The 11552-nt window shown below is 33.6% G+C and overlaps 1 protein-coding gene across 1 annotated transcript; it reads left to right on the top strand.

The window, feature by feature from the left end:
• Window positions 1-5781: 5781 nt before the first annotated feature.
• Window positions 5782-11142, top strand: LOC133174562 (uncharacterized). The gene is made up of 5 exons (XM_061309669.1): window positions 5782-5864; window positions 9860-9995; window positions 10087-10279; window positions 10384-10649; window positions 10873-11142. The coding sequence occupies exons 1-5, from the start codon at window positions 5782-5784 to the stop codon at window positions 11140-11142; spliced, it is 948 nt and encodes a 315-aa protein (XP_061165653.1).
• The last annotated feature ends 410 nt before the right edge of the window (window positions 11143-11552 follow it).

Below are 11552 nucleotides of genomic sequence, written 5' to 3' on the forward strand. Positions count from 1 at the left end.
TGTGAAAAGTTTACAGACGGACGGACGGACGGAGGACGGACAACGGGTGATCAGAAAAGCTTACTTGAGCTTTCAGCTCAGGTAGCTAAAAACACATGCGATTAAGAGCTGATTGCATACGATTACCAATGTATATCATTCTAAATGGAACATTTACACCGGATAAAAGTGCGTGAAGTTTGCTACACAAAATTTTTCTAATATACAATTTTTGCATCTTATAACCTACATCGTGAAAAGAATCAAATCAAATCTCTAAGATTGTCAAAAGCATATACGATTAAGAGCTGATTGCGTACGATAACCAATGTACATCATTCTGAATGGAACATTTACACCGGATAAAAGTATGTGAAGTTATCTACACATAATTTCTCCAATATACCATTTTTGCATCTTATTACCTAACCTTCTATAGTAGTTTAAGAATGAAAGTTGAGGATAACGAACAGTGATCGATCTCAAAAAATCCACAAAACAAAACAAATTTGTGAAGAGGGCATAAACACCGGCCCCCAGAGGATCCAGAGGTAGAAAAAGGTGCCTAGAAGGAGTAAGCATCCCCTGTTGATCGATCATGCTCTATGTATTGATCGGGAAGACGGAACGTTCCGAAGTCAAATTCTGTATAAAAACAAAGACCTAACAATCTATATGAAACAAGTCAGCCAAAATATGAACAAATGATAGGATATGTTTGCTAACAAGGTCATTATAACGACCATTGAATTTAATATTTCTAATTGCACAGTTGCAGGTTGAAAAACTATGTTCAGAAACATTATTTTTTAGCCAGATTTAACAACAAGAGGCCAAAGGGCCTTAGCGGTCACCTCAGTATAATATAATATAACACTGTAAAGGATCCAAAGAAGCATCAAGCAAAATTAAGATAGATGAAGCGATCTTGCCCAAGAATTTCAAAAGTCTAGTAACAAAAAACCCTTGCTTATTGTAACATGCGAGGCCATAGCGATCTCCTTGGGATCATACCTGGTTTGCCCAAGGCTTTTAAGGATGAAAATGGATGCACAATATACATATACAATGGGCACTTGCCTAGGGTGTAAGGTATTTAATATCTACAGATATGTCTTGTCCCTTGCCTAGTGCTACAATATAGTACACAAAGAATAATCTCTAATATCTGTATATTTACTCGAGGCGATGCCTCTTGGCTACACAAACAACTCAGCTATTTGCCACTTGCCTCTTGGGTATACAAACAACTTGGTAATACTTGTTACCAGCACTCACCACTTGGCTATACAACGTGATTATTTGCCACTTGTCACGAACTTCAACGCATTCCCTAGTCACCCTGGCTCTCTGTGATCACTTAGTCACTTTGATGAAGTACAAAACAGCTTTATCTCCATGACTTTACTTGACAATCTCATCAATTTTAATCAGGACACCACAGTGTAAACATACACTCTACAATTGGCTATTTTGCTACATAAATAATCTTTAAGTCAATCTTTTATAATGCTTTACAGTCAAGAATCCGACTTTGAGCATACTTTGCTCAATCTAACCAAACATTCATTTTTATTTTGTTTCTAAATATATAGCATTCTTTCTTGTATTCTCATCCAATCAAAAAACCTGTAAATTAAATTACATATAAGGATTTCTTGATTTATACAATAAAGCAAATGGGAGTAACTCTCATTTGCTTCATTTATTACACTTTTAAACTCTGCGTCCTAGATACCCAGAAGCATTTTAACATTTACATTTATATTATTGCATTTAGTTTGTTTACTTAATACTCAAGAGTGGAGGAGAGGATTTTTTAAATAATTAATGCATTTTCACAATAATCATTAGAGCCTTGCCCTGACACCAGAACTCATGAAATTCATTATTTTAGAAGAGGCTCCCTTGCTCATCATAACTATGCATTTAGTTTGTTTGCTTGATACCCAGGAGCACAAGAGAGGATTTCTTAGGAATTAATGCATCATCAGTATATAAACAAGAGAGCCCCATCCTAACTTCATAGTCCCTGACCCAGGGGCGATGAAATTCACAATCAATTTTGGATGAGGTAATCTTGTTCATCATAACTATGCATTTAGTTTGTTTGCTTGATACCCAGGAGCAGAGGGGGAGATTTTTAAAATAATGTGTTTTCAATATATAATCGATAGTACCCCGCCCTTACACTAGAACTCCTGACCCAGGGGCCATGAAATTCATAATTTTGAAAGAAGCGTCCTTGTTCATCATAGAAATGTATCTAGTTAGACTGCTTAATACCCAGGAGCAGATCATATTTTCAAACAGTTTATGCATTTTCACTATATAATCGACAGAGCCCCAACCCCTTTCACCAGAACCCCTGACCTAGGGTTCATGAAATTCACAATTTTAGAAGAGGCACCCTTACTGATCATACATGTACCTATGTATTTAGTTAGTTTGTTTAGTATCCTGGGGTAAAGAAGAAGATTTTCAAACTATTATTGCATTTTCGCTATATAATCAACAGAGCCCCACCCTAACACCAGAACCCCTGACTCAGGGGCCATGAAATTTACAATTTTGGAAGAAACATCCTTGTTTATCATAACTATATACACTCTACTTAGTTTGCTTGTTTAATACCCAGGAGCAGAGAAGAATTTTTCAAAGAAATAATGCACATTCCCTATATGGTCTATATATCAGAGCTCTAGCATCAGAACTCCTGACCCTTGGGTCATGAATTTCACAATTCTGATAGAGGACTCAATGCTTATTACAATTATGACAACAGTTTGACTACTTGATGCCCAGGAGTAAAGAAGAGAATTTTTAAAGATTGCATTAATTTTGGTGGTTTTAGCCCCACCCCCAGGCCCCATGGAGATAGGGACCATGAAATTCATAATTTTTATTTCCCTTCATTTATAAATACTATTTGCCAAAATTAGTTGAAATTGATTGAGTGGTTTCAGAGAAGAAGCTGATAATATTTAAATGTTAACGCATGACGGACGAAGCACGACGACGGACGAAAACCGATAGCAATAGGTCACCTTAGTGACTCAGGCGACCTAAAAATAGTTGTTGAATTCTAAGGAAAATAAATCATTAATGTCCTTCAACAAATATTTCAGAACTTTCATGTGGATGTTAAAAGTATCGACAGTTTACTTTTGCTTCGAAAATCACTAAACAAATCCATTTAAAAAATTATTACAGTAATAGTTACACAGTTAGTTAACCTAATAAGGAGTCATCCAGGGTGGAAATCCGAAATGGGCGAAGCAAAAACGAGTCCCAATATGGTTATTTCAAACCTTTGATGACTCCAAATTAGGTCCCAAACTTTGTTAAGAGTTTTTCCCGCTGAAGACCTTGTGACGATACGTTTTGTACCTATATTGTTGTCGATGACAATATATACTCAACCACTGCAATTTTTGTCGTTTTTAGGTAGATATTGTTGTCGGTTGCATATCTATGCATGTAAATATTATATGATAAAATATACAGTGTATGCCTATCTTTATTGCACATATCCTCACCATACCGTTAGACCTTCCAGTAATATGGATGACTTTGATATCAAACATCATACATACAAATTTAATGATACCGCATGATCGTTTAAAGATAAATCAATGGCTTTTTTATTTCTGTATGCATAATTGTCATTTTAAACTCCAATTCAGGGCATCATGTGATCTGTTTTGAGACAACCAATATTCTCCAAATCTGGCTGAAGCGGGATAAATTTCACTATAGCTTGATAATACTTTTAATTCTGATTGAAATAAAGATATTATAGCAATATTAGTACTAAATTCAAGAAAGCCTTCATTGGAGTAAACAGGAAATGAAAAAAATATAAAGTGAAAACTTTCTGATACCTGAAGATCTGTACATACATGTATGAAGATATTTGTAGAATTTCCTCATAAGCAAAAATAATGATGTATAATGTTGGGATTTTATGGTATACAATCTTGCATATGCAGTTTTCTAAGGTTTAAAGAAAAAGGTTAATTGATTTCGTAATATGTTCTTAGTTATTCTAGAACCTACCTTATTTTCTGTCATTACGACAGGTTCTCCGTTTATATTGATAATAGATTTTATCCTTGTGAAGTCGATTTTGATTTCTTCTATGAAGTGCACTTTAATAGTCTCGTCTATGTATGTCTAACAAAAAAGGACTAAATATACATAAAACATTTTTTCATACCTAGAGAGGTAACAAATAACGTGATTTTTAGCATTTATTTTATAAATAGAATAAAAACGTTATAAGATTCCTGTATTTATAATGTTATGTTTTCAAGATGTACTTTTTAAAATATCTCGAGATTTTTCTGATGCCACATCTCATCACTTTATTTATAGAGTAAGTACATTGTAGAATTTAATCCATTTATTCTTTTTCTCAATTAAAATTAAACTTATTATTATCATTATTATTATTATCATCATCATCACCATTTGCATTTCCCGGTCCTCTGTTTTCCAATTTAATAAGTTACCTTAAGAATGCTTCCATGATCTGTTCCTAGGTAAAGGAGAACAAATCCATTGTCTTCATGGTCGCCGATCATCGTTATCCTTGTATGTGTTTTGTAAACAGCTATTCCAGTCAGTGGTAACAATCCAATTATTGTTCCAAACTGCGGTACTGCATTTACCACATCATTACAAAAGTCTCCCCTGTCCACAGCATCATACATTCCATCTGGTAAAAGTTCCTACAAGTGGAAAACTCCTTTGTTAATATAGTTGAATTTTAAAAGAGATTACGAATTTTCAATAAGCAAATCCAAGTTAAAAACAAACAGGTTTTAAAACCATTTTCTCTTTTCATGTAAAGTACTTATGGATATAATTTTTTTATGGTAAGAACTTGAACAACCCATTCAATTACAATCCATATATTGCCAGATGCATATTCCACCACAAATCAACTTCAATATGAATGACAGAAATCAATAGTTACCGAGAATTTTAAGAATATGCCGTTTTATTTTTTATCCCTGACTCAGAATGAAAAAAAAATCAGCATATTCTTCTTCCTCTTTCACCGTAGCTGCAATAATGTAGCCCTCTTTACTTTTTGGGTACAAGTAAATTCGGCATCTGGTGAATTCGGTACCAAAAGAAAAAGTGAATTCGGCACCTAGTGAATTCGGCACCTAGTGAACTCGGCATCAGAATATGGTGAACTCGGCACCACAATATGGTGAATTCAGCACTTATTTTACTTAATATTTTCCTTATGAAAATTTGTTTAAGAGAAAAAAATGCGTAACTGAAACACTTCTTTTATTGGTAGTATTTGCTTTTATACTGATTTACTGGTTGATAAATAAAGTTGTTTTTATATAATTACATATATAAAAAAAAAGAAATTATTTAATATTTCTTTTTTATTGTTTGACTAATAAATTAGCTTTTAAAGAAATAAGTACATTTGTTGATGATATTTCATTAGCTGGATTTTTTTTTAAATTAATAAAGTCGTTTTTAACGGGAAAAATGCGGTTTAATAAATTATAATGAAATAAAACTTGATTAAATTATACACATATCGATACAATTTAATTCTAGCATTTTCATAAAAATTTCGATTTTAAATGTCAAATGTCATTATGTACTTGTCAAAAAGGGGCTAGAACGACGTGCACCCCCCCCCCCCGTACACAATGCATAAGGTGAGGTGTCAGATAATGAAGGGGGTAGTAAAAGGTTCCAACAGCACAAGGCTTTAAAGTGTCACTATCCCAATACACAAAGTATAGCGTGAGATGTCAGATAATGATGAGGGTATATAGTGAGGGATTCCACGCAAGCTTCAATGTGTTACTTGTTCTGCATCGCCAAAAGAAAACCAGCAATGAGAGGTATGTTCAAAAAGTTTTGCACAATAATGAATTATAAATGTTTTTCAAAGTCTTAAAGCTTTAGGAATTCTGCGAGTTAACAACTAAAGTCCTTTTATTCAATGAAGAATTTAAATAATTCTCCAATTCGAACTGAAACGTACAGCATCATTGAATTATTAACGAATGATCATTGAATTACATGCATTAATGAATACTCAGGACTCTAGCTTTCTCGTTGTCCGGGGCAAGTGAAATGTCATCTCGGGATTTTTCAAGATAGTTTTCATGATAAACTAAACCGAAGGGGAAAGTAATAAATTTCAGAATTTTTTTTAAGTACAAGTGTATTAAAATCAATCAAAAAGAATAAACATTCAACTATCAAAATCTGCACAAGGCTGTAACATTTCGTTTTTACGAGTTGATGGTATCAACTCATGTTATGTGACTTGTAAGGGATTCCCCAATGTATCGAAACTAATCACATTTTCGTTTGAGTACTTTGCGTGCGGGTTCTTGTATAATATTGGTTTATTTACAGTTTTCGTAATCTACAGAACAAGAATATGTTTCCTGATATGCTTTGAAGTGTTTATAAACTTATATATTTATTATTGATTTTAATGGAATTTGTGTCTATCCGCTAGAGAAAATAGTGTTAGGGACATGCGGTCAACAAAAGTGACATATCGTGCAAACAAAGTTTTGATTTATAAATCAATAAATGTTTAATATAATAAGAAGTATTTTGAAAACAGATTTTTAAAGAAAATTTACAAAATTGAACATTGTACAAACCAGGTTAATTTTACAAGATTGACGTGCTGGTGGTATATAAATAAACTAATATTCTTGCGCTGTTATGCTAATGAACAGAGCAGTTTTCCCGCGCTAGTGATGAATCGTTCAACACAGAGAACACTGCCTATGTTTGTAAACAAAGCGAGGAGTTTGCAGTAAAGAAGATCGAAGTAAACCAATTACTTATCTCAAACGGAAGAAATGAGCTGTACCAGTTGAAAAAAAAAATTGAAATTAAAGTTCTGATTTCTTGTGCAAGCAACAAAAGATTTCGATTGCTTAAAGGGTTAGGGGTTAGATTTTTTCAGCAGCGGACAACTTTGTGTTCCAATTTACTTTTCCTTGTTAAAAACAGTGTTGAAAATTCCCGTCTTCCACAATCTAGATCTGTTTCACAGCAAGCTTTAAATACAGCAATGGTCACTTACTACGCCTGTGATTCTTATCTCATTAATTGTCGGCATTACACCGGAAAGTGGTTTCCTTTAAAGGTGCTTAGACACAGATTTGAAGTTAATATTTTCTCAAATTTTCTGTATAATATCACGACTTAAATATTGCAATAGCATTTCACACGAAAATATAATTAAAAACTTGTTTTATCTGGAAATTATTGGAACTACGAATTCCTGGACGCGTTCGATTAACACATCCTTGCACTTTTACAAATTTTATCTATATCCTTAATATTTAAGAAAAGAAGCGATTTTGTTGTGTATTAATGAAAAACATTACATCTATAATCCAGAAAATTCAGAGTAGTAATGTGCGAAAGCAAACCCCCTCTCTAATATCATCAGCCCTAGCTCAGTGTTGTGTACAGAGTTTAACAAATTGAATACACCCGTGAAACGTAAACTGTTTTTGTAAACAGGGCACGAGCTCTGTTATTGTTAATGTTTACGATTCACCGGGTGTGTTCAATTGTTAAAGTCTGCACACACCACTGAGCACGGACTGACAATACTGTGAGTGGGTTTTGCTTTCGAACATTTCTACTCTGAATTTTCTGGATTATAGTTTAAATATTTTTCATTAATACACAACAAAATTGCCACTTTTCTTAAGTATTAGAATAAAATTAAAATGTGTGAAAGGATGTGTCAATCAAACGCGTTCAGAAATTTGAAGTTTCAGTAACTTCGAGATGAAATAAGATTTTTTTTATATTTTAGTATGAAATGCTATAGCAACATGTAAGTCATGAAATTATACAGAAAATTTGAGAAAATATTAACTTCAAATCTGTGTCCAAGCACCTTTAATATGTGCAGCTGTGTTTTGCTATCAGATACTGACCATGTGATAAAGTGAATTAGTACTGTGAAGGCAATAAATAAAAACAAAATCAAAAAATTTAAGCGGGTGTTACTGATAAATTAAATGTGAAATGCATATTTATAAATGTGAAGAGATTAAGAAATCAAATTAATTCAAGAGTATAGACAGATCATGTAAATAGTCAATATCATGTCATTGTGATGAATTTAAAGTCTTCAGTCGAAAAGCCGAAAGAATTGAAATATCAAACGTGCATACATGTATCAATGAAAGTGAAGTAGTTGAATTTCAAGAAAGGCTAAACCGAGAGAAATGATGTATAAAATGTGCATGTATCAATTAAAGTCAAGTAGTTATATTTATTTCAAGAGTGACTAAACCAACGAAATGACATTTTAAATGTTCATTTCAGTTAAAGTCAAGAAGTTGAATTTCAAGAGTAGCTATATCAAGATAATTAAAATATTTATTGTGCATATCAATGATCATAAAAGACAGGGTGCTGAATATCAAGAGTGGCTAAATCAAGAAAATTGAATTATAATACGTGCATGTAAATTTTGAAAGACAAGGAGTTGAATTTCAATAGTAACTAAATGAAGAAAATTGAATTATGTAATATACATTTAAATGAAAGTAAAAGATATGAATTTTAAGACTGGCTTAATCACGAGAATTGGAATATATTGATGTGCATTGAAAATGTCAAATTGTTTGTCAATTTAAGAAAGCAGTGAAAATGTTCAATGAACATGTTAATGAAATAATTTAATTTGTGCTATTTGTGAGTAATAATTCTCTACTTGTAATACTATTGTAGATTTTGCCAGTTAGTTTGAGATATGTGTGTTTAAAGCTTTTTCTTGTTTTTGTCTATTTAGGAGTTGTTTTAGTTCTGCAATATGATTTTATACAACAGTTGTGCCATTTTTCCCTATATGAAATTTCTAGTCACTTGATATATAATATTTCTGTCAAATGATATTGAGTGCCCAAAAAATGTTCCCGGTAGTTTTAATGATGATATTCTGTGCTCTGTGACCATTTCAATGATGGTAGTATCCTTTAATATTTTGTAAAAATACAAATTACTTTAAATGCAAGCTACATTGTCATTTTACAAAAAATCCTACAACTAATTACATGCGCGAATCTAGAAGGGGGGGGGGGGGGTCCGAACCTTCCTGGAATTTGCAGAGTTACTAAAAGTATATACTGAAGCAAAATAAAATGACATTGGACCCCCCCCCTTGAAAACATGGACCCCACTACCACGAAATAGGTGTTTTTCACGTTTTGGAAATGGATTTTAGGGGGGGGGGTTGTTTTTTTTTTTTTTTTTTTTTTTTTTTTTTTTTTTTTTTTTTGGCATGTCAAGAAATTTTTGGGTTGGAAATTTTTTTCACTGGGGTGGACCCCCCCCCCCCCCCCTGGAAAAAATTCCTGGATCCGCGCCTGAATTAGTATTACATTGTATTTGTTTTCTATATTTAAAGGATCGATTTGTGATAAATTTTATACATTCCAGTAGATATTAAAAAAAAATAAAATACATTAAAAATGCACGATAGAAAAGGTGGAAATAAAATGATACAATTTTATTTCTCAAAGAAAACAAAAAGAAAAGATTAAGTGATAGTTTTCATCATTGCACATAATATCACATAATCCATATATGGACTAGAGACCTCAACTGATTTTAACATTATATAATCAATACCATCAACTCGTAATAGTACTTTCAGTACTTTGATTTTAATCTCCGCCCATCGGTAATACATTTGCTTGTACGGACAGACGAAATATTCCTCAATAATATATAATCTTTCCCAAGATTTTGTCATTGAAGTATTGCCATTTAAACATAAAAATAAGGTACCTTACCAGGCATTTGTGTAACATACCAGAGGATGGTATTTCTTATATATTAGTAATCCTTTTTGGGGAAAGACCGTCAACTGCCCTGCAACTGTCATCCAGGATGGCATCACATATAAACCTGGACAGAAACTGCATGTTCACCCTGGAAATCCAGGATCCCAAATCGCAGTCAAAATCCAAGCTGAGGTACAACTTTTATATGTGTTTCAAAACATTAGAACTGGGCAATAATGCCGATAAAAATACATGTATTAAAATAAACCCATTTTTATGGCAGGTCAGACAGCATGCTAAAGATGCCGTATTTGGTCAGCGCTCTTCAACTATCATCAATGCTGCTATCCGGGCCCATGCCGATCCGGAAGCTCCACCTGACAGCAGTCCGAACCCTGGATACCTCATCAGGGCGGCCAACCGTATACGCCAGTTGGATCGACCACAGGATTCTTCTGACCTTCAAGATGAGGTGTGTTTTCAATTAAATCTAAAGAATTCTGAAACAAAATGTCAACTAATTACACACATACAGTAATACATGTATTACGTTATTTGCGATTATTGCAGATCGACCTAGATTTCTTGGAACGCCATGCTCAGGGATTTTTGCGCAAAGACTTAATAGTGGACGACAAGCGACATCTGATATTCTATACAGAAAGACAGCTTCAACTATTTGCTAAGGTGAAGACGTGGTATATGGATGGGTCATTTCGATGCGTCAACAATCCCTGGAAACAGCTTTTCTCCATCCATGGCTTCGTTAAGTCCGGTAGCCACATAAAGCAGATCCCCTTGGTGTTTGTCATTATGTCCGGAAAGAGGAAAGAAGACTACTACCAGGTTATTATTATTTTTGTTTTTAACTTTCTTTCTGAAATATTTCTCAACCATTCTCTATTATTCTCGAAACTCCAAGTATATTTTTTCTCTTATACTAATTTTTTTAAATATTCAATTTCATTTTAAACATATATACATTTATATGTATATTATATTTTTAAGGTTCTGCTCCAGAGGTCCTAGCTCCAGTGATGGACAACGTTTACAGAACAATGATCTGTAGCACCATCTAAGAAATCCATCACTGAAGTGTCTTAATGACAGCCATCCGGACCAACAACGATGTGGAGGGTTGGCACAACAGATTGAATACCAGTGTGGCCACCAGGAGACCCGTGCCATTTTACCATCTCATTGCCGTCCTTTACAAAGAGGAAATGGACATCAAGCTACAGATGAAGATGGTGTCGGAGGGGAAAATACAGCGATATCAACGAAAGAGGACCCGTCAAGTGGAGGGGCGGATATTAGATCTTTGGCAACAATTCTGTGAAAGGGTAATAAATGCAAGCCAACTTCTCCAAGAATGCGCCCCATCTACGGTCCTCCACCCCAGTAATGTCACGTGATGAATCAAGCACTTTCTTTATACAAATGTTTTTGACTGACTTAATGTTGAATAAACATTGTTACACATGTATATTTATGGCCAGTAAAGATTTATATACTGATAGATGCACAGACATGATCACATAAAGTTAAGTTAAATAGTACAAGATACTAGAAATATTTACATGTAAGCTTCAGGTCAATTTCACCAGGCAACATTCGCCTGAAAATAGTCTAATGAGAGATAAAAGGTTTGCTAAACAGAACCAAGAACAGGTGCCGTTTTAACACTGTACTATTATGTCATATTAATTAAATAACGCTTACAGAAAACATTGGCTATGCAAATAAAAA

The sequence above is a fragment of the Saccostrea echinata genome, unplaced genomic scaffold (assembly GCF_033153115.1).
Source record: "Saccostrea echinata isolate AGI-Se365-2 ecotype Australia unplaced genomic scaffold, CSIRO_AGI_Sech_v1 ptg000058l, whole genome shotgun sequence".
NCBI classification, from domain to species: Eukaryota; Metazoa; Mollusca; class Bivalvia; order Ostreida; family Ostreidae; genus Saccostrea; species Saccostrea echinata.